The following is a 23461-nucleotide window of genomic DNA, read 5'->3' as shown; positions in this document are numbered from 1 at the left end:
AATTCGTTCGCAATCAAGATGTCTCGTGTTGTTATACTACTGTTGGCCTATGCGCTGTTATCAACTGCATTTGCAACCCCAGGTATATTATATTCTGTTTTATTATCATTAACCTAATTTGTGAAGTTCCTGGTTAGATAAGCATTGTTTGTACTGAATATAATATATCACTTAGAAACCGAAATGTAGATAATAAAAATTGTAACATGTTTTGTGATGACGTATGGTGCTCATTCCATTTTAGTAAATAATAATTATGTAAGAGAATTATTATTTTGTATCGTTTTTGTTTTGGAAATCTACATTGCTATCTTTGCTCTTATCAAGGTCAATGTATGTATGGTCGTGTTATTATAATGTCTTCTGTTTAAATACCTATTAAAAACATTGTTATCTTAGGAAACCTACACATTATAAACAGGACAGCTATTACTTCCAAAGTTAACTTCAATTTTGAATTTAAGGAAAATGAATGTGTACCTTCATTAATGTCTCCATAGTCTTTGTAACTGGTCCTGCTTCACAAGTTTTGTAAAAATAGCTCCTTGGACCGGTTGCATTTGCCGGGAATTAATAGTCCGCAGCTGGGATATTGTAAATGACATTGTACGGCCTTGGCCCATGTTTTGCCCTTGGCATGTTTAAGGCTTATACCACAAACAAACATCTAGTGCATTCAACCTTATATACTTGACCGACTAACTACGAATGTAAGTTTAATACTGTCAGCACTGCAGTTGAAGTGTGCATTTTATTAAGTAGTCCAGTGATAGCATAACATCTGTGGTTTGATTCCCTGGACAGGTCGAAATCTTTACAAGATTAACGAAGGCTTTATGGGTTATACGAAGCATAATATATTCACACAGCCCGGAGACAGAGTCATCTGCTCAACGGATAGTAAATAATCGGTCTTGCCCTTGATCTCTCCCCGGTTGTGTCTGATTTTAGACATTATTCGTTGCTGAATGTATGTCTTAGAGGTCAGATCAGAAATGGTACTTAAAAATGAATAACACACGTCTATAAACATTTAACCTGGTAAGGTTTATTTCTTACAAACGATTTAGCAGAAGCCAACTTTGAATAGCAAATTCAATATCGATAATTAATTATAAGATCATGATGTGACATCTTGAACGTCCGTCATCCTTCTGCCCGTCATAATTTCTTCTTCTATACCAGCCCGGTCAGTCCAGATTGGTAGTAAGGAGGATTCATATCTAAAATATGATAAAAAAATATGTTCACAGTACAGTACACAGAGACTCAATAATAATCTTACACAATTTGTATACCTTCCAGCCCACTACAGTGCAGAAGAATATAGCAGCGATGAAGATAGTGGAGAGACCGACTCAGTTAAGTCTGATGGGGGCAGTATTGGAGTTGGCAGGGTCAAGAGTGGGAGTTTCGGAGCCGGCAGCTTCAGCATCGGCCACGGCGGGGAGAATGGAGGTCACGGTGGCAACCATGGAACCAACTCTTATGGAGGACCGGGGGGTGACACGGGAGACACGAAGTATGGACGTTAAGGAGTGAAGATTGTTCGTAGATGACTCGGTTCGGAACTCGGAGAAAGTGATGAGAGTTTTAAGATTTGGGCCGTATTTGCAAAATAACAAAGTGAACAAGTTCAAAAGTGAGATGAAAATATTGGTCAGCAGGTTCAAATTGTTATTTAGTTTTATTCATGTAGGTGTTTGTTGGAAAGTTTAATATGTTTGAATGGGAATTAAAATTAAAGATCTATGCCTATTGCCTTAATAAATTTTATTATTTAATTAATCGTCTTTTAATGCTAAGTCATTACATACTATCTGTACGTACATACCTTTAAATATTGAAAGTAGATTAACTAGATAGTATGTTTTATGTACATAGATAAAAATTATTTCAATGAATGTTTTTTCATCATTCTTTAAACCTCGTTTGTGTTCTCCAATTTTGTAATGGACATCAAGCGAGAGGAAAAAGAACACATTATAATAACGTGGCACATAAAAACACGTAAGTATATAGTATTGAATAATTATATAGGTAACTAAACAAAAACGAAATTGACAAATGTATATAATAATAAGTATTTTTGTAAGCGATAGCTGTAGAATATATGACATTCCTACATAACCCAGAATGAGGAAAATGGACGCAAAATATTATATTTATGGTAAACTTGAACTTTGGTGACCAGACAAGATAAATATCATGACAATATCTCGTATTTAAGAAATGTAGACAGAGATTATTATTTTAAAGCTAAATAATATCGAATGAAGCTAAGATACATAAGTATATCTATCTGAGTAGGAATAGGACTTAATAGTCCTATAATATTAGAATAATCAACATCACACCATCCTGCCCTAACCATATATGTGGTAATGGTGTTGGTTAAGATAATAACAGTAAATTCAAAGACTGCTGCGTTTAGAATACTTTTATTTAGAAGTAAGGTGGTGGTGGCCACCAAGGCAGCCACATTCCGGGTCCATAGTTACTGAAACAAAAATTCAGAATTAAAAGAAGTAAGTATAATCAACTAAGTCTAGACTACTTGTATACCAACATTCAAATCGAATGAGTAGTTTTGGCGAAACCGACAGACTGACAGACGAGAGTCTTTCAAATGTAGGTAGTAAGAATGAGAGATAATTTTCAAAATTGAGAGAATTTTGCATGCAAAACGGACAGCACCGTAGTCAATAGGTAGTCATAAATAAAAAGGAAAAAATGGTTTTCATGTAATACCTAACAAAGTGTTAATAACTACAAGATTTATAGAGATAGGAGGAAAATGTAACTGTGGAAATAAGTGACGTCTTGAATGTGGGTTTTGCCGCTAGAGTATTCAATGAATATTCATAATATAGGTCAGATTCCCACGCCATAAACAGTGCGTTAAGTTGGATTCAATGTCCGTAAAAGGACATGAATAAGAAGGGAGTACCTACATGTTACTAGCTTAACCAAAATTGGGAACAGGACAGGCACCTAGAAGAAGTCGGAAACCTATTGGCGTTGTTAGTGCAATAATAATCTCTAATAAAGTATTAAAACAGTGAATAATCCAAGTAACACAGGCAGTATGCCATTGAAGAAAAAATGATCAGCTAAAAGAAACAAAAAGAAGTTATCATGGCTTCGGTCACAATACCTAAGTATAAAAACAATTCCTTACTCATAATTGTATCTATATTTTCTTTGCTTTGGTTTATAACGTTTTGTCATAAAACTTTTCCCTTTGAACTTGGAGCTAGTTATAACGCCTGGTCCAATACTGCCTCCGACTGACAGAGCGAAGCCGATATTGCTGTCACCTAGAATTATGAACCGACGATCTCTATCTGCAAACAAATAATGCAAAATGAGCCCTTGAATCTATGTGGAGCCTGTTTGACCTTTAAGGAAAGAGGTGCATCACAATTAGTCTAGAATGGAATAACTCCAATTAGTTTTGTATTTGGAATGCAACAAACAAAACAAATGAAAAGAACAAATAGTTGTAGACGAGACCAGCAATGCAGCAAGGAAAGTTAGGGCTAGGAATAAGTATACGGCAAAGTAAAAAGGGGAAGGTAAAGTAATGAAGAAACTAAATATAAAAGACCTAGTTAAAGAATATTATGAAACAATGATGATAATTGTCATTACCAGGTTCACAAAAAACATAACTGCACACAATTAACAAAACAAGAGATACAAAGCTACTCTTAGCTACAAACTGCATTTCTCAAAGTACTGTTTAACGAGATAAACGTAACTTCTTCAGATCATCAGCTTTTATAAGGCCCATAACCCTCCCCTGCCAATCCATCAAACATGGTCAAATGACAAGCAACAATACTGACAATTATCGAAACTCAGGGTCCTTATTTAATGATTGTAATTCTGACATGTATACCTCAGTCATTGATAATGATCAGGATAAAAAGTTCTATTGAAAACTTAGAGCACTTAATGAGCTGGAACCGCCGTGAACATAAACTATATGTAAGTTTATCCAATTTACATGGGGAAGGTGACAATACAAAAAAAAAAGTGATAGCTCGCTCATGCCTTTTCGATGACATTGTTAAGCATAAACGCGGCAAAATTGATAATCATAAGCATAATCTTGAAGCAAATACGAGTTTTGATACATACGACTATGAGCAGCGTTTTCTTTTCCTTTGGTAGAGGGCAAGTGAGCAATGGCGTCTCCAGTGAATTCAATTCTCCAAATAATTGGTTAAATTCTCTAAGATTGAAACGCCCAATACACCACAATTTTGAAGGTATAATGATACGTTGGTAACTTTTTATTGATTATGCAGCTGTGATTGACTGCATCGTCATAGTATGACCTAAGTGCATCATGCGTTATTCTTTTTTCAATGCAAAAAGTAAAATATGCGTTTTTTTTTGTAATAAACCTACTCGCTAATTCTAGTTCAGAATGATCTAAACTTGATAGTTTAGTCGGTGTAACTTCTCTACTGAGCGTTTTCGAGCACATACATTGACAATTTGCATGTACATTCAAGTATGGCTCAACCGCTTTCGTTGTGTAAAATATCTAACACCGCTTTCGCACTGGCGGATTTTCCGCTCGGATTTCCCGTGCCTAGCAAATACGCGTCATATTTCAAGTGGCTAAACTCTTTTTTGTACCACCAGCAGTGGTCAATCATACGAGTATGCTGGCATGTAAGCCCGGAAAAATCGAGCGGTAAATCTGCCAGTGTGAAAATGCTGTCATATATATATATACTTCCCCTGCCGATTTCGGCTATGGTGACTGCTTTCAGTTATCATTGAGAGAAGAGCTAGGATGATCAGCTCTTCTATGCGCCCTTTGATGGCTGCAGTACCCTATTTTATGTGTAAACGTGCGCGAGCATTGGCTGCACGTTAGGATACCGTCCACGTAGTTATAATGAATGGCTACTGGTGTTTTAGCCTTAAGAGCATCACGCTTCGCATCCAGTGCGGATTTCCTTTGCTCTTCGAAATCTTTGATCGCATTTTTAAGTAGGCCTCTCCATTCAGGGCGGCAAATGGCTTTTGTCTCCCAGTTCTGAGGATCAATGTTGCACCTTTTCATGTGTCTTTTCTGAACATCCTTGAAGCGTAAGAACTGGCCACCTTGTTTCCGTCTGCCGTTCTGGAGTTCAGAAAAGAAGATGCGCTTGGCCACCCTATCATCATCCATGCGTAAAACATGACCGCACCATCTGAGCTGTCGCCGCATCAGGTACGCTTCTATGCCGCAGACATTCGCGCGTCGTAGCACTTCGGTATTTCTAATCCGATCCGACCATTTGATTTTCAGAATGTCTCTTATGCACTTTAGATGAAATCGGTCCAGCGCCCGTATATGTTTCCGACAGAGGACCCATGTTTCAGCCGAGTATAAAAGATTTGGGAGGACTATGGCCTTGTAAACGGAGATTTTTGTCGAAAGCTTCAAATCATGTGTGTGTAAGACCTTGGCTCGTAATTTACCGAAAGCAGCTGATGCAGCGCCAATGCGATGGTTTATTTTGGTATCAAGGTCACACTTGGATGTAATTGTGCTGCCCAGATATTTGAAGGTATTCACTTGCTTCAGCTCAGTATCGCCAATGTTTACCTTGACAGGTTCTGTAGCTCCTTGAGAGTCGCTTGCCATTACCTCAGTTTTCTTAACACTGATTTTTAGACCGAAACGACAACAGACTCCCTGAAGGTTAGTCATCAGGTTCTGGAGCTCTTGTGCAGAGTTGGTAACAAAACACAGATCATCAGCGTACATGATCTCCGTTATAAGAGCATGAGATACTTTAGTATATGCTTTTAATCTGGCCAGGTTGAAAAGTCCCCCATCAGTCCTGAAACGTATTTTGATTCCAGCAGAAGTTTGTTTGAGCGCTTCACTGACAACGACAGAAAAGTAGAGAGCAAACAGTGTTGGCGCAAGCACACAACCTTGTTTGACCCCACAGGTGACAGGAAAGAACTCTGACTGGTCACCATTATAGGTAACACAGCAGGTCATCTCGTCGTGCAGAAGGCGAATCATTCTCACAAACTTCTCAGGACAACCTAATTTTGCCAGTAAAGTCCAGAGGGCTTCCCTCGGCACGCAGTCAAAAGCTTTTTCTAAGTCCACGAAGCACATACACAAAGGTTGGCCTTGTTCTCGGCTTTTTTCCTGGAGTTGCCTGATGGAAAAGATGGCTTCGCCGGTGCCCCTGTTAGGTCGAAACCCAAACTGAGTTTCTGGCAATATGGCTTCGGAGACTGGTAAAAGCCGGTTGAGAAGAACTCTGGCAAATATCTTCCCAGGGACAGAGAGGAGCGATATACCCCGGTAGGAGTTGCAGTCGGAACGGTCTCCTTTGTTTTTATACAGTGTTTTTGTTTCCTTGTTCCAAATGCGATCAAAAATTTGCCAGATGTAAGTATGAAGTTGCTCCCCTCCGTATTTCAGCAGTTCTCCGGCGATGTTATCAACGCCAACTGCTTTTTTATTTTTCTGCTCTTTGATGGCTTGAACATCTTCAGCAAAAGTTAGTGGTTCAGCAAGCGACTCATTCGGCGGCAGGGGATGGACGCCTTAAATGCTCAAGATCTGCTGATTGATCTACATTGAGCAGGTGGTTAAAGTACTCTGCCCAACGATCAAGTATATCCTGCTTAGCAGTGAGCTTTTGGGAACCATCTAGGGATCTTAACGGAGTGCAGTTTTTTATGGAAACGCCAATCAACTTACGCATTTCTTCATAAAAAGCGCCTAGTTGATGGGTATTTGCAAGCCACTGTATCTTTTTTGCCTTTTCAAGCCACCATTCATCTTTCACCTTCCTCGTTAATTTCCTTAAGGAATAAATAAAAATAAATAAATAAATAAATAAATAATCCTTTATTTTTACCAACATATTTTACATTTTATAAACCCACCAAACTGCGTACTAACAGTTTGTCGGCGGGATTACCACCACCATGGAATCACCACTACTTCGGACTTCTTGACTGGATTTATGATTTCCTTCATTACGCTTTATGAGTACACGATGCTGTTTGAATGCTTCAGTTAGGACCCTATCATTCTGGTCAAACCAGTCCTCGTTGTTTCGTTTTTTGTATCCTATGGTTTCCGTAGTCACAGTCAGTACGGTGGATGAGATCTGTTTCCATTTTGATATTAAGTCACCTTGCTGGGCATCAAACACATCTAGCGCATCTGTTAGGCCTTTCTGGTATTTTTCTTGAAGATCTTTACAATCCAGTCGATCTAAGTTGAGAGATATTGGTTTAGCCCTGCAGGGTCTTCGTGGTTCACGAAGGCGGAGTCTCAACTTAGTTACCAAAAGCTTGTGGTCTGTCCAGCAGTGCGCGCCGCGCATAACGCGTGTGATATGCACCTGGGAGATGTCCCTTCGTCGCGTTATCGCGTAATCGAGGAGGTGTCAGTGTTTAGAACGCGGGTGCATCCAGGTGGTTTTGAATTTGTCGCGAAGCCTAAACAGAGTGTTTGTGATGGTGAGGTCGAACTGGGCACAGAGTGTGAGTAGTAATTGTCCGTTACTATTCATATTGCCCACACCATTATTTCCAATCACGCCCGGCCACGACTCAGAATCTCTGCCAACCCTCGCGTTGAAATCGCCTAGCAGCAGTATTTGTTCGTTTGAACGTATGCTGGTAAGGCATTGGCAAAGTTCTTCATAAAACTGATCTTTGACACTGTCCTCGTTACTCATTGTTGGTGCGTATACGCTTATCACATTCAGGTAGTTGTCGTTTGGTAGGTGAAGGCGTAATGTGATAATGCGGTCCGAGATGTATTGTGGACATTCTGGCAGTTTTTTTACGATGGTGGATTTGATAGCAAACCCTACGCCAGCTAACCTTCGTTCACTTTGGGGTCTTCCTTTCCAGAAGAATGTATAACCACCGCCGATTTCCTCGAGTTCGCCTTGGTCAGCTAAGCGTGTTTCGCTTAAAGCTGCCACGTCTACATTGTATCGAGCAAGTTCACGTGCTACGACAGCAGTTTTACGCTCCGGGCAAAGGTTTCCGTCATTATCGATTAATGTACGCACGTTCCATGCGCCAAATGTCATAAATGATGTTTTTATCTAATTTTTCTTGTTACGTCGAGCGTCGTCAGCCGCGGTTGCTACTCCCCCAAATTGACGGGACAAGCATTTTTTCAGGACACCTTTTCTAGGCCCCTCCCCGGCTGAGCGGGGGAAGCAGTGCCTCCCTAAATAGGGCTGCTTCATCACCTAAGGTGCTGCCCAATCCACACTGTTGTCCCAAGTGCAGTGCAGAAACGACCACTCTCCTTAGGCTGCCATACGTGCAGGCTTCAGACAAAGCCGGGTGTGCACCACAACCCAACCTCTCTACTTCAGCCCATCGCCGCAGGTCTTTTATCAGGATCCAGTAACCAGAAGCAGTCAGTTGCGCGTGAAATATTTAAGTGCGTAAGTGTTTGCGCAGACACAGACGCACTCTCTCGTCCTCCACCCTCTATTCCCAGTGGAACGGAGAGCCGCCACGACTGGAGAAGGTTTTGGATGCAGTGAATGGCCGACGAGCACTTTTGACCTCTGTCGTCGCCCTAAGCCTATCACAAGACTTCACTGCTGCTTCAAATGCTGTCATACTTAGTTACTCACAGGTCAAAAAAATCTAAACAATATACTGCTATGATTCATGAGGGCATGCCAAGGCCTTTGAACTCGCAACAATTCTAAAAACTCATAAACGTATCCAAAATAAAAATAATGTTTTGCAAATGCCTGAATCCTCCTTTTTTCAAGTTTGTTTTGAGATGATGTTTTGTATTCCATCATTTTGGCTTACCTGAAGGTTATTGTCATTTTAGGGATCCAGGATCTTACAATAATGAATATGAGTGAGATACGGTAAAATAATGAGTCCAAAGAAGGATTGTTTTGATTAAAGAAGCTGACTCATTATTGAACATTTTAATAAAAGATGGCATTTGTAAAGGGTCATAAAAATCTATTTCTTCAGGCAAATATAATATACCTATGTCAGTCTAGGTTGAAAGTGGTAAAATAGACTGTGAATCGATGTCATCATTAATTTGCTTTTCTGAAAACCACCAGAATTGTAACAACCATTGCTATAAAAGTCCAACCTGTGGGCACTTGTAGAAAATATGTAAATATTGATATATCTCTTGCGAGTTTTGGAGCGAATGTTTCTGAATTTCAAAAAGCCCTCATGTACACCAGCGCCATCTGTTTTGAATCTTCTAAATAACTTGACTTATGGGAGCTAACAAGGTAGGTATTATGGTGGTAGGTAAGCCAACTTATTAAATGGATTTTGTTGCCATAAGATAGTGGTGTGTGTGCGTGCACCTCGTTCATTTGCATCGCATGTTTGGCAACAGGATTTGATTTTGTTAAGAGTTTCTTAGTACTTAAAGGAGATGGCGCTGTTGGTGAATTCTAGATTTTAAATGCTTGATATGATAATTAATCGAAGTCAGATAGGCCTTGCACAATGCACAGTTATCCAGTCTGAACGCGCTAAACGCGTGGGAGAAAACATTTATATTTTTTTATTGCTGACATACACTGTTGGCAGCGAGCGCGTTGGCACGTCGAATATCATGAGGTCATTCGTTTTCATCTGGCAATTCTAAGTTTCTTCCAGATTCAGATGATCTGACAAGCAGTGTGTGTCGTTTCAGGAGAGATCATGTAAAGACTTCTAATAGTCATGATTAATGAATGGTGGGTCGCACAACACGCGTGTGGGAGTATTGCAGAAATAATACATTCGTTCAAATATTGGAATAATTTATTTAGCACTTCAATTTGTAACATCTGAATGTAAATCTTTGTAAGTAAATTTTTGGTTATCACAAATCACAATGCACTTTTAAAACAGTACAAAAATGACATAAACATGATAATGAAAATAAATATCTGAATGCATCTCTAAAGTAACAAAACAATTGTAAAAAATAATACTGACTTAATTTTAGCTTAGCCACTAATACTGTTTTTAATACAGACCAATTTTTACCCGACAGCCAAGAAGAGTATAAAACTCTATAGCAAATTCTTTGTATTTAGTCCCAAATCCAAGAATCGCCCTTATTTCCAGAAAAATATCCGGAATTGTGTTGACTATTTTCTGAACCGCCCTTTTTATTACTGTTTACTCCATGTCCTACACCAATACCTGCTTCATTATCCGCACTGTTATATCCAGGTTTTCCATTAATAGCACCGCTTATCTGGTTAGGCACGTTGACTCCAGGCTTGTTGTTATAATTGATGCTCATTGCTCCGTCTCCGTATTCGCCGCCAACGATTGAACTGATGTGAACATTTCCATCATCGTCAGTGTTGAGAGAGTATTGGTGCCCAGCTGGGAAGTGGTAGCTGCCGTCTTCGCTGTTCAAGAATGATGATAAGCTGCCTCCGTCAGACCAGAATGGCTTTTGGAAGCTGTTCTGCCATTTGTCGTCTTTTTTATCATCATTAGGACCAATTATTGCGCCAATGCTGATGGTTCCTCCGTGTCCGTGGCCTCCCTGGCCTGCTTGCCCCTTCCAGGGTTTCTCTGGTTTATATGGTGTATACCATGATCCACCTTTAACGAAATAAATAAGACCATAATATTATAAAGTTTATTGAATAATACATAGTTTATACAAACATTAAGTACAGAAGCAGTCTTAAATGAAATTGACACTAGGTTATTTTAATGGAATATTCTGTGAAATTACTACTTCAATGAATTTATCTAATAATACATCATTGTCAGAATTATTGTCATAACAACAAATAGATTCACTGATTTAATTCCTCGGACAACTGCAGAACTATTTGGTTCATTCTGATGTTCATCATTACCTTGGTTTTCTCCTTTATTTGGCTTATACGTATCGAGTCTATCGCCATCATCTTCGTGGTTGGATGGTGGCCTTATGGTACCAAATTGTGGTCGGATGGTACTACCACCGACACTAAAACTTCCTGGGCCAAAGCTTCCACCACTTATAAGTCCTATCGCAACTTTCCCATTTTCTGCCACAACAGGAGCTGGAATTAGAAACAAGAGTTCATTAGACAAAAATTTTTAAATCCAGACTTTTATTATCGCTGAGCATCCGGTAACGTCATGGTCCGATAACTAGGTACGCTAACAAAGTCAAAACGGTTACTAACAGTCACTAAATAAAAATAACTAACAACATTAACCTGTAGAGAGCTGGTAAACATTAACATGCATCATGATAACAGGTTTTACGTGCAAACAAAGTCACGAATTATGAATGCGCGAATGTAGTTGCTTACTCACCCGTATTTGTGGCTGGCGCGGCGTGGTAGACAGAGAGGAGCGCGAGCGCACCCACGAGAGCCACGAAACGCTTCATCGTTGCAAATACACAAATACACTAGGCACGCGGCCGAACGAACCAGCTTTTATAAAGCTATACTACTACATATTGGTATACTCGTACACTTACGTTTGAACGGCCTGGGTTTTGCCGTATTATGAACGCACCTACGGTGTTTTCGTGAACAATTACGAAAATTCGCAATAATAGTGAATGAGCTTGAGATGAATCAATTTTAATTCTGCAAAAATTGTTAAGCTAATATTTTGATGATGAAAAGGTTTTTTGGTCATTTTTATTTTGGATTATAGGTAGGTACCTAGTTCATGTTAGACTTTATTCTTCGACAAAAGTAGAAAAAGAAAACAAGTTCAAAGTTTTTATGTTGTTATAAATAATTGAAGTGTGAATAAAATATGTTGTAGGTAATATATATAATTTATTGTAGTTTCTTGGGCAAAGTATTCTCTGAAGAATAATCTTGATTACCTACTTTTTTGAAAATTATGGCTTTTATCGCACGGAATAGGTACTAATTTGTGGCATTCTGTTATCAATGCAACCCTAACAGAATATTCGCACTGGCGGATTTTCCGAGCAGATTTCCCGCTCTTAACATAAAAATTAAATAATGTGAAGAATATGTTTACTAAAGTGAATAGTTTAATATAAAATTTTCCTTTCCGATAGTACGTTGTATAGTATCAGATAATTTTCTCCCTAAGGCTGCGTTTAAACCAAACTGACTGTCAGCCGCCGAATGTGAGCGAATGTTCCGCAGTTTATTGCATTTTCATACATATTCACTTTTTCTTTCTCATCTAACCGACGATACGTACCAACTAGTAGCTTGGGCATTTTTAGGCACATGCGCTGGTTACATGCTTTTTAAAAACGTGCGGGTCCAGCGACTCGCGCATGTACCAAAGCAAAATATCCACCCGCATGCACTTGTCACTAGTCACTTGCGCATGTTAACTTGCATACATGCACCGTGTAGACACACCCTAAGAATAAAATGTAATGTTACCGGGATGGTGAGCTTTCTTTGCTACGATGCTTGTGGTCTGCAACAATATGTTAAAAGAAATTGTAGGTAAACTACCTATAAAATGGCGAGGGAAGCAGCTAGTCAACTGTTTATTTCTCACCCGTATTGGTCGCCGTGTATCGTTATATCGGAATGAGTAATATTTGTGTAGGTACGTTTATACAGTTCATGTCGATGAACTATGATAGCTATCACAATTTCAAGGCAGATGTTTATTCCATTTTTTTCATAACGATAATTGCCGAGATCAATTACATTTTACGTAAACATTCGCGGGCTGGGTTATTCCGAACGATAATAGCAGATTTTGATAAATGGTGTTCAGGTCAATAAGGAAAGTCAAACAGTCAAATATTTAAACTAAAACTTTATAATTAGTGCTTTGAAAATTTAAACGGCGGTTAAAGAATATTGAGAGCCGCGGTCAAAACATGTCTTAAAGTCTTAAAAACTCCTTTGGCCTATAATTATGAGCTATTCCAAAACACTTAAAAGAAAAAAAGTGATACCGGATCTATGAAATCCTTTGTGCATATTATGGTAAAAGGTTTAATGTATGAAACCCTTTATGGACGAATGAAGAAAAATGATTTTTTACTACATCTTGACTAATAAGATATCAAAAAAAAAAAAAACAGTGCCTTGACTACTAGACAAAACAAATCAAGTCTACAAAAATAAAAAAAAAATCTCAAAAAATAAAAATAATGACACTAACAGAGAATAGGCAATGGATTTTTATTTCGTTTCAGTATTTCAACCCCTAAAACCCAGCCAGTGAACTAAGTAAGGCGTTTACTGTCTGTAACCTTGAACTTAGTTTTTAGCATGTTCTCACACCATTGAAGATTTGTTTTGTAGATAGCCAAGTAATTTACGTTTATTTGGCGTTTGGATTACAGTCATAGCTAGAAGGGGCTGAACGCAGACAGACGATAAACTTATTTATGAAATAGAACGATAAAAAAATCTAAATCCAAAATGTCTTAAAAAAATAAATGATCAAAGCAAACTTTAACTTTATATTGTTTCCCGCGTTTCACTCTTAAGAGGTAACTGTGCATTCCTGAAGCGGCTTCGTACCGGAGAAGCCCAATCTCCGAGGTTCCCGTCCCGTAGGGACCCGACACTGACATTGATTAAGTTTGTGAATATAAAATAAATCGGGTCCCGCCGGACGGGAAAATTGGAGATCGGGAAACTCCGCTACTAACCCCCTAAAGTTACCCTATTGACGCCTTACGCATGGGCAGTAAGTAGTCTTTTGTTAGTAAATTTTTGTTAGTAAAACCACAGGTAGGTCCAACATCCTCGGTGAGGGAGAATGCCCTGGCAATACCCGTGTCTCTGACAAAAAGTAAATGGAGGCAACACGTGGTGGTTTTAAGCCGGTAAGAGTCGGGCACACCCCTCCACTGACCTCTGTTGGAGGACAGTCCATGAGGTCCTGCTAAAAAAGGTCCAAAGTCCTTCAGTCAGATTTTTTCTTGATGAAATTTTTGAGTTCGTGCATCGGAAAACTCACCACGAACCACTTTAAGTTTGTTGCTGTCGACTTTCATGGTCGACTTGGTATGCGCGCAGGTACTCCGCCTTCGTGAAGTGATACCATTGACTAATAGTGGAGTAACTGAAAAAATAGGCTAAAATCACCAATCAACTTGAACGTTATGATTAACGTTCTTTCCGTCTTAGTATGAGAATAGTCTTATGCAGTGCAACATGGAAAGGGATTCTGAGAAACCCATTTTACTACTCCTACGATTAAATCAGAGTTGCAGTTAGCATACTAAATTCACCTTTGATTTATGACCAGGTTTTTTCCGTAGTTTTAGAAGAATATATTGGACAGGTGCCGAGTTTGTATGCGTTTATCTTTTGCAAATATTTGCGAGTGTGACGTTATGCGGGCTATGTCAACAAATTACTTTTTTATTTATGACTTCGTTTGAATGGTGTGGAAAACGTAACCTTTTGGCAAATACATTTTTATGAAATGATAATTAATCCACTGGTTGGTTGATCTAGTCTTTTAAAAAGGGGTATCGACTCATAGTAAAAAAACAATAAATTGAACTCCTTTTACGGAAGTTGGTTAATTATTAGGTTTAAAACTATCGGTTATTGGGTTTTCTTATGATTTTAGAGTCACATGACTTATCATAAAACCAAACCCAAGAGTTTTAGGTCCCTATTAAACTCCTTCTAGATGGACATTTCCTTGTACAAAAAAAACAAACTAACAAGTAAAAATTAAAAGCTGTGTCATGAATGACGGCATTGTGGCACTCGTCCAACAGAACAATATGGAAACTGCAAAACGGTTGTCAATTTTTATTTTTAAATGCTAATGTAAACAAAGACATAAGGAGGATAATTAAAACTTTACACAGTTTGTGTAAAGTTTTAATTATCCTCCTTATCCTCCTTATCCTTATCTCCATGATTATGTATGTATGACTATCAATAATTTATATTTCAATTTAACAGTTTAGCCAAACAGTGAACAATACCTACCATTTGCATTATATAGGAAGTTATGTTTCCTATACCTTCATATATCAGGCCGTAACCCATAATACCTACCTTCTAAAAACATTTAAATATTACTAAGTAACATTAGTCAGTTATCATACATTACTATAAAGCTTGAAATAGTCTCTCAGTGAGCTTGCAATGTCGTCATATAGTCGTGCCTCTGGTGGGTATTATGACTCCTTACCCGACCTCCTTTGCATACCTATTGGAAAATCCTGATGATAACATCCGTGATGCTAACCCCAGTTTAAAGGTTCGTTTCCATTGAATCTGATGAATATTATTAATGGGAATATTTTAAGGGGTCATGTCTAAAAATAATGTTTGCTGACTTCGATCTATCAGAGTCGAGATATTTTTAAATAGGTTTTGTTTTAGCTATAAAAATAGCATGTCGCTAGCTTTCGCTAGACGTTTCACCCGTGTCTAGTAGGTAGATACTACTGCACTCTCACAGATAAAAAGTAGCCTACAGCCTCTCCCAACACATGGGGTATCAAATACTGGAAGATAACCTTTTCTAATTAGCGCATTCCTGAGATTATCACGTTCACAAACAAACTCCTCAGTTATTTTCAAAAGTTTCACTGAGGGAACTACTTAACTGAAACTCTCAGAAGTATCCTTAACCCTTCCTCAGGGTTCAAATCTATCAACCTATTAGCTTCTGAACCATTTTTCTTGTGAGCTCGAAAGTAGGCGTGTCATTAAATGTATGAACGAAATTCCACATAACGTAGCAAATTATGTTTTCTGCTCGACTATTTTTAGGACATGAAAAACTTTTGGAAAGAAAAACATTGCTTGGGTTTTATCCATCACGTCATTTAACATGGCTGTCACTACTACTCTGCCAAAGCAGGGATCATTCTAAATGGCCATTTCTTTGAACTAAGACTTAAGATAACTATTTGTATAATGCAAAAAAAAAAACAATTTAATGTACGTGACGTCAATGACTAGATGCTTATCTGATCTGTTAGACGTTTCTTTGCCACTCTTTTTTATAGGCATTAGGTACTTTGTGGATCTGTACGTCAAGATTTCTTAGACAGCTTCGCTTACCATTTAAGCGAACTTCAGTTTTAAGTTTAGTATTAGAAGTAAAGTTTATTCTTGCATGCGCACTGCTTTTGTCATTGAGAATGCTCGAATGCGCTCGGTGTGAAATAATAAGAGGAGCCGACCGGCTCCGATCGTGTGTTTTTTCTTGACGTTTGGCTCCGTTTGCATGCTCTTTAATGCTCGCGCAGCCGATCGGCTCCGGTCTATGTGAAAAGAAAAATGCGCGCCGATGCTCTCCGACCCGCTCTATCTGAACGGACCCTAAATGCACCACGCATTGGTGATTACAACTGTTTAGCTGTTACCTAGCAACGATTTCCAAACTTCATTCCAAAGTTCAATTCCAAAATTAAAAAGCGCGCCATTTCTAGCGCCTATCATTTTGACAGTACATAAATATAAAAACAAAACGCGATCGCTTAATTCCCGCGAAGTTTTATTTATGCACAATTCGTGACTATGCTATTGTTTTTTTTTAATTATTATCTGAGTCACAGCGGCGCTCCTCGCGACCTGTCATCGTCGAATCGAACGTACATATAATAAAACGCGTTGAGTGTGTGCGAAGTAAAGCGAAGTTTGTTTTGTTTCCAGCCAGTGTTGTTCGCCATGTCGCGATTTGTGGCCGGTTTTATAACAATCCTCTATGTCTGCGCGGTCTCAGGTAAACATTACGATATTATTATTAGACTAATAGGCGGGAAAGTGTTTTTTTTTTTTGTTTTCTTGTTGCGTTCTGTTGCTTTGGTTTTTGGATACGTTAAATCTGTGAATGCGTTTGAGGTTATAGTTAGGCTTTAACTTTTTAGAGTCAGTTGGACTTTTAGGCACCTACTTTAAAGTAGCATTTTTGAAATGCCAATTTTTTCCTTGTATTATAGATTTTTGGATTTAAGTGCATTCTTCTCAAAGTATTTTTTTTAATATTGTGTTTTATAAGTTCTTATACAAGGTTTTCTGTTGACGTAAAGTCCAACTTATACTTACCTAGCGACATTTTTCCTTGTCTATTGAATATTTATTTATGAAACAATCTAAGTACCTAGCTTGTGTCGTGAGAAAGTGGGAAAACAGCATTAAGGGTCAGCGCACACTAAGTGCGCTACTCTGTACGAAGTTTATCGCAATTGCTTTCTTGGTTTTGATATTTGGGTCAATGGGTCGTCTTAGATTTGGCCTATTCTTCGAAAAAATGTTTTAAATAGAAATACACATTATAATGCATATAGCTATGTTTGAACGAATCAATCAGAAGATACAATGCATATATCGAGTGAAGCTATTCTCCTTCTTTTTATCGGGAGAGTGAAGTGTTCCTATAGGACTCTGGTGACTAGAAGAAAATAAACCATAGTCCATCAAAACTTATACCAATATTGTGAGCAAAAAATAACTTTAAAAATAATTATTGGAAGTGGAAAACATATTATTATTTTCGGTTAGCTTATCGCCTTATTTTAATGTGTAATGAGTAGGTACAATGTTATCAATGTAACAGGGATAAAATATGCATAAACTTTCCAGTTTTTTTGTTGTTTACTTTAGACTTATTAATATTATAGGCAATAGTGAAGCATGACGTGTGAGTACATACCATGGCGAACAAAATGACTAGCGGAGATGTCATAATGCAAAATCTAAGAAAGTAGCGCGTCCGACCTTTTGCTTTTTTTTAGCTATTCTAGATCTACAGTTAGCTCTTTTGGACAGAGCGCGGCTCCAGGACATGTCATGTACCTACTTAGTAACACCACTTCAAGCTCTTTGGCTTTTATCTAAATCAAAACCATAAATCATAATCTGAATTTGTAGTGAAAGTGTGTGTTTTTCTAAAACAGGAACTACTAGTAAGTCCTATTTCAAAAAGTTATTCAATTTTAAATAGCTAATTTATCGAGGGATGGTATGGGCTACTTTTTATTGGGTGTGTGAAATAGTTGCTACCAAAAATGATAGCTGAATCTCGTGCAACATACGTAGAACTAAACTGGAGAATGGCGGACAGTAAAATATCAACTGGCTCCACCAAAATGGAGTCATTAGATGATAATCAGTTCCTTAAGAAAAGCTTACGACTGCATAATGTGGATTGATGTTTGATACGAGTATGACGTGCATAGGAAAACCCATGAGTCATTGTTAAGTGCATACCTTTGTTTACTCTGTTATATCTTCTCTAATCTGCTCCACGTTCGGTCACTGCCCATGTTAACAAGACAGTGTTATGCATGACAGAATATTCTGTAGTCTTAATGAGTTAAATTTCAAACCATGACTTCATAATTGAAGTGAACAAACAGATAAGTTTATTCACATTGAACCGAGCCAAAATTCCCCAAATACATATCTGTACTCTTATATAACCGTTGGGGGTTTAAAAACTTAACTCAGAGACATTTAATGTCAATAAAACTATGACATTGTGCTTACAATTCTTATCGTATATTGGGTGTATTTATTTACAAACAAGAACCAAGAGTCAGGGTTTAGGTACTCACAGATGTCTACAACCTCTAATGCAGATATTATTATAATTTTTTAATGTACTTTTTAGTAACCATTGATATAATTTCCCTTTAACCCGTTGGTTGACTGGTAGAGAATACCTTGAAGCATTAAGTTACCATTTATTTTAGTACATGAAGTATAAATAAATATACTTACCTACTGATATTTTTTTTTTGTAGCTGCTTGAGTAATAGGTATAGGTAAGGTGTGTACTAGCTAACATGATTGACATGATTACATGTTTACTTGTTTTTTTTTTATACAAATTTATGTGTATAATTTTGAGTGATATTTTTATTTATTTTTTTTTGTATACGGTTCTTCAAACTATACAGACAGAATTGTGTTGCTGGGGAGTTTGTTCCTTCTTCTTCCCAGCAAAAACACATAGGAAGTGGTGAAGGGCGGGCGTTTTGGGGGCTGTCTTTTGTAGATTTGACGTTCAAAAAGTGCTGATTTTCAGCCTACTTTGAATAAATGACTTTTTGATTTTGATTTTGATAGAAAACCTTACCTCTTTTCAGGACAGCAGCAGAGAGGTCCACCAAACGACAGCAGCATCAGAGTCGGGTCTGTCACTGGTGGCAGCTACCCTGATGGTGCCTTCAGTATTAACTATGGAGACGGAAAGGGACCGCTAGTTCCCTCTTCAGCGAACGGTAATTGTTTACAATAATTAGCTAGTTCTTATGTTCTACAACAAGGCTATCATATATCATCTTATCCGGTTCAACTGTTTTACAACAAGAGCTTAGCAAAAGTCTCTCTTCAGAGACAGCGATTCAATTGTCCTATCAAAAGTAAGGAATTCTTTATCAGTCCATAAGTGTGATGTCTATGACTCAAATTAGGTGAAATATAGAAGAGAATGGAGATGACATAGGAGAATTATTATCCAATAGAAAACAGGAAAACAGGGGCCTTATCCAACATTAAATGTAATGGATAAAGGCAAAACTAACGACTAAATGTAGGAAAAAATATTTACGTTAACAGTGGTATAAACTAAACTAAGACTCACAATAGCCCATTATCAAGATTAAGACACCGAAATTATCATTCAGGCCTTAAGATGCATGTGATAAATGTATCCATGACCTTACCCAAGAACGTTAATAGGTTACCTCACAAAGCGATATCCAAATCAGTTCATCGTTTAAATAAGGAAACCCCTATAATTAAATTAGTAACAAACAAACCAATTTGGAAGCAAGTCAGGATATGCAATAGACAGACTCGACGCATTCATTGTCTAAGCTAAGGATAGAGTGATTCATACATTTTCATCGTCACATTATGACATCCCATGGTCCTATACTGAGCCAATTTTACATGTAAATCTTCGTAAGCATGATGTAAACGTACAGGAAACCCCTATGTATCATTGCTAAAAATAATATTTGTTTGGTGATTAAATCACCAAACAAATATTAACTGTCGAAATTGGTCATGCATGATTCATCGGGATAGGCTAATGCAATTTAATGATGGAATAAGTTTAGTATAAAAATCCTTTTTGCTATCACAGACCGTAATGTTGTATTTAGTAGGACACTTGCTACTATTTTACTTTTTGAGAGTTGTTGTATCCTGTAGGAGAAATTTCCCCGAATGGGACTTATACTCCGGAAGATTAATGTGAATAAAAAGCAGGATTCTTACTTCTCCTTCTGTCTTTCTTTGTCAACAATGAATTAATCACAATATTTTGTACTTATTGACTTTTTGAAATACTACTACTATCTATGATACTGTGGCTTTTAACCCCTTTTTTGAGCCTTGTTTAAGCATTTACGTAAAGACTCCTATTTAGTGTCCTATCCTTAAATATAGGATACTTTTTATATCCACATTTCTTTCACAATTGTAAACAAAGAACCTCATCTCATTCCAGTGCCTCAGAGAGAGGAGGACCTCAAAAGGCTGAAAGCGACCAACGACAGCATTGCAGTCGGCGTAGTCTCTGGTGCTAACTTCGGAGACGGAGCCTTCAGCGTCAACCGCGATGACAATAAACCGGCACCAAATAATGGTGCAGCTGGATACGACAGACCAAATAATGGATACGACAGACCAAATAATGAATACGACAGACCAAATAATGGATACGACAGACCAAATAATGGATATGACAACTCAAATAATGGTCAAGGTTTTGCCTACGATAACAACCATTTAGGTGATAACCAGAATCCTCCGTACTACGGAAATAAATACGATAGGCGAACAACTGAAGCTCCGGCAGCGAACTCTGGGACAGCTAAAAAAGGGTTCTTTTCAACTGTCGGTAGTTACTTATCGAAATGGTTTTTCTTTTAAATACTTTGTTTTTTTAACATGTTTACTTTTATAAATATATTTAGTAACAAATTGTGATGTTTGTTTTATGTTTTATAATGACTGAGTTAAAAATTAAATGTGTTTTCGTTAATGGGGGTAGATTTTTGGAGTATTGGAAATACTGTGGATTACTACTTTAAGAATACGATTTTTGTAAAGAGGACTCTTTTGCAAAAATGTGAACTGCTTTTTGCATTTGTTTTTGGCTGTGGAAAGAAGACAAAATTTCCTTGACAAAGTTCAATCATGACATTATTTTTGATTATCGTAAGGGACGTACGTAGTAATCATATTTTTTTTATTATTAGATTTTACAAACTTATTTATAATTTTATAAATTAAATAAATGCTTTTCTATGTAACACAGTTTCATAAACTTATACCTACATTTTACTCTTTTTGGTTATAATATTCACATCATCATCATCATCCTAGCGTTGTCCCGGTTGCCCTTCCGGGCCCGGGGTCCGCTTTCCTGCTTCTTCTCCTCCACTTCGCTCGGTCTTCGGCATCCCTGGTGGTTAGTCCATTGGCACGCATGTCATCCCTTACAACGTCAAGCCAGCATTTCCTGGGTCTACCCAGTCTGCCCCGGCCGGGCGGAGGCGCCATGGCTAGACATTTGTTCCCCACGTAAGTGGCCGGTTTCCGTAAAACGTGTCCGTACCAGCGTAAGCGACACTCTTGCAGTTTGTCTGCAATGTCACGGACATGAAGGCTGCCGCGGATGCGCGAGTTCCTAACGCGGTCTTTCCGCGTAACTCCACACATCCAGCGCAGCATTTTCATCTCCGTGACCCGCAGCTCCTGCTTGTGCCGCTCAAGCACAGGCCACGCTTCACTGCCATACAAAAGGACAGGCCTAATGATGGATTTATAGACCTGTCCCTTCAGCTTAACCGGCATTTTAGGGTCACAAATGACACCAGACACCTCACGCCACTTGGCCCATGCCGCCGAAATTCGTGCCCTGACGTCGCAATCGATGCCACCAGACGCGAAGGACAGATCCCAAGTACCTGACCTGGTCCGTCTGCTCAACCATATTACCGTCTATGCAGATGGAGGTGGGATCTGTCGAGTTGCAGGCCACGTACTCAGTCTTCCCCACATGCAGCTGCAAACCGCCGTTCTCGAGTGACTCCTTCCACATGTTAACACGCTGCACCAACCGTCCCTTGTCCGCGTCTGCCAGCGCGATGTCGTCAGCATACATGAGCAGCCACGGGGGCTGCTCATGCGCATCTCGGATGCTTTCGGACAATAAGTCCAGTATCACGCTGAACAGAAACGGGCTAAGGACGGAGCCCTGGTGTACTCCAACGGTAACAGGGAAGGGTGTAGTGTCACCAACAGCGGTCCGAACCACTGAATCGAAATCCCGGTACATGTCTCGGATAATGTCAACATAGACTTCTGGCACCCCTTTGGACCGCAGCGCCCACGGGATCATCATGCGAGGAACACAGTCGAAGGCCTTCTGCATGTCCAGAAAAAGGAAATGCAGAGGTGTGTTCTTCGCCCTGTATTTCTCCATCACAATCCTTAGGGCGAAAACAGGGTCCATGGTTCCATGACCAGGGCGGAAGCCATACTGACAATCCGAAACAATGCACTCCTGCCGGAGCCGAGAGTCAACGATCCGCTCAAAGAGCTTCATGGTGTGGGACATGACCTTTATACCGCGATAGTTTCCACACTCCTGCACAGACCCCTTGCCCTTAAAGACTGGAGTGATGACACTCCGTCTCCATTGGTTCGGGATCCGGCCGGTGTCCCATACGCGGTTAAATAGGTTTGTTAGGATGCCCACCCCACGAGGCCCCATAGCATACTTCGATGGGGACTCCATCGGCTCCGACAGCTTTCCGATTTTTCATGCGGCGAAGAGCCAACTGGACTTCGTCAGGCGTTATCGGTGGCACCAGTCCTTGATTCGGAGGGAGGTCCGGTGGCTGCACTTCTCTGTGCTGCTTATTCAGCAGCTCGTGGAAATAAGAGCGCCATCTCTCCTTCACCGCGAGGTCCTCGCATAACAGGTTGCCGTCAGGATCTTTGACACAGCGGCACTTGGAGATGTCCTGTGCCGCTTTAATCCTGGAACGAGCAAACTTATAAATGAGCTTTTGCCCCTCAGACGTTTCCAACCTATCATATAGTGGCTGTAAGTGGTTACGTCTGGCTCTGGCTATAGCTCGTTTTGTGGCTCGTTTTGCAAGCCTGTAAGCGTCGCGATCTTCGGGAGAGTTGGACGCTTGCCACTTCAGAAAAAGTGCTTTCTTCACCCTAGTCTCCCTCTGGACTGTGTCGTCTCACCACCAAGTTTCCTTGTCATACTTGCGTCCACCCTTAGACATTCCCAGCACAGCCTTCGCCGCCTCCGTGACAGATGCCTGAATCCTGTCCCAGTGTTTTTGGACAAGTTCGCCTTCGGCTCCGTCGCACTTGTCGCCGATAGCCGAGGTGAGCATGTGGGACTTGTTTTCATCAAGCATCCACCACCTGATTTGGCGTTGAAAGTGCTCCGGACGTTTGTCTTTGGGCTTCACACAGAGATCCATGACAAGGAGACGGTGTTGCGCAGTGAGACTCTCGCC

The 23461-nt window shown here is 39.3% G+C and overlaps 3 protein-coding genes across 3 annotated transcripts; 2 read left to right on the top strand and 1 right to left on the bottom strand.

Annotated features, from left to right (window-relative positions):
- On the top strand, positions 1-1747 carry LOC124632680 (ctenidin-1-like). Its single transcript, XM_047167624.1, has 2 exons — positions 1-82; positions 1306-1747. The coding sequence occupies exons 1-2, from the start codon at positions 19-21 to the stop codon at positions 1533-1535; spliced, it is 294 nt and encodes a 97-aa protein (XP_047023580.1). The 5' UTR covers positions 1-18; the 3' UTR covers positions 1536-1747.
- Positions 1748-9792: 8045 nt separating this feature from the next.
- Positions 9793-11452, bottom strand: LOC124634180. Its single transcript, XM_047169628.1, has 3 exons — positions 11323-11452; positions 10875-11063; positions 9793-10611 (listed from the first exon to the last, which is right to left on the bottom strand). Exons 1-3 carry the CDS (start codon positions 11396-11398, stop codon positions 10085-10087), a joined length of 792 nt encoding a protein of 263 aa, XP_047025584.1. The 5' UTR covers positions 11399-11452; the 3' UTR covers positions 9793-10084.
- Positions 11453-16530: 5078 nt separating this feature from the next.
- On the top strand, positions 16531-21226 carry LOC124634156 (nacrein-like protein M). The gene is made up of 3 exons (XM_047169583.1): positions 16531-16680; positions 19049-19183; positions 20419-21226. Exons 1-3 carry the CDS (start codon positions 16626-16628, stop codon positions 20841-20843), a joined length of 615 nt encoding a protein of 204 aa, XP_047025539.1. The 5' UTR covers positions 16531-16625; the 3' UTR covers positions 20844-21226.
- Positions 21227-23461: the final 2235 nt, after the last annotated feature.

This window comes from Helicoverpa zea, chromosome 1 (genome assembly GCF_022581195.2).
Source record: "Helicoverpa zea isolate HzStark_Cry1AcR chromosome 1, ilHelZeax1.1, whole genome shotgun sequence".
Classification (NCBI taxonomy): Eukaryota; Metazoa; Arthropoda; class Insecta; order Lepidoptera; family Noctuidae; genus Helicoverpa; species Helicoverpa zea.
The sequence above is the reverse complement of the archived record's forward strand: the minus strand, read 5'-3'. Positions and strand labels throughout refer to the sequence as shown.

Bases quoted from the DNA above. Each gene is read 5' to 3' on its own strand.
- LOC124634156 (XM_047169583.1), top strand. From the start codon at position 16,626: ATGTCGCGATTTGTGGCCGGTTTTATAACAATCCTCTATGTCTGCGCG. The intron at 16,681-19,048 runs GTAAACATTACG...ACCTCTTTTCAG, and splicing joins CTATGTCTGCGCGGTCTCAG to GACAGCAGCAGAGAGGTCCA. The intron at 19,184-20,418 runs GTAATTGTTTAC...ATCTCATTCCAG, and splicing joins AGTTCCCTCTTCAGCGAACG to TGCCTCAGAGAGAGGAGGAC.
- LOC124632680 (XM_047167624.1), top strand. From the start codon at position 19: ATGTCTCGTGTTGTTATACTACTGTTGGCCTATGCGCTGTTATCAACT. The intron at 83-1,305 runs GTATATTATATT...TATACCTTCCAG, and splicing joins AACTGCATTTGCAACCCCAG to CCCACTACAGTGCAGAAGAA.
- LOC124634180 (XM_047169628.1), bottom strand. From the start codon at position 11,398: ATGAAGCGTTTCGTGGCTCTCGTGGGTGCGCTCGCGCTCCTCTCTGTC. The intron at 11,064-11,322 runs GTGAGTAAGCAA...TTCTAATTCCAG, and splicing joins CGCGCCAGCCACAAATACGG to CTCCTGTTGTGGCAGAAAAT. The intron at 10,612-10,874 runs GTAATGATGAAC...ATTTCGTTAAAG, and splicing joins AAATAAAGGAGAAAACCAAG to GTGGATCATGGTATACACCA.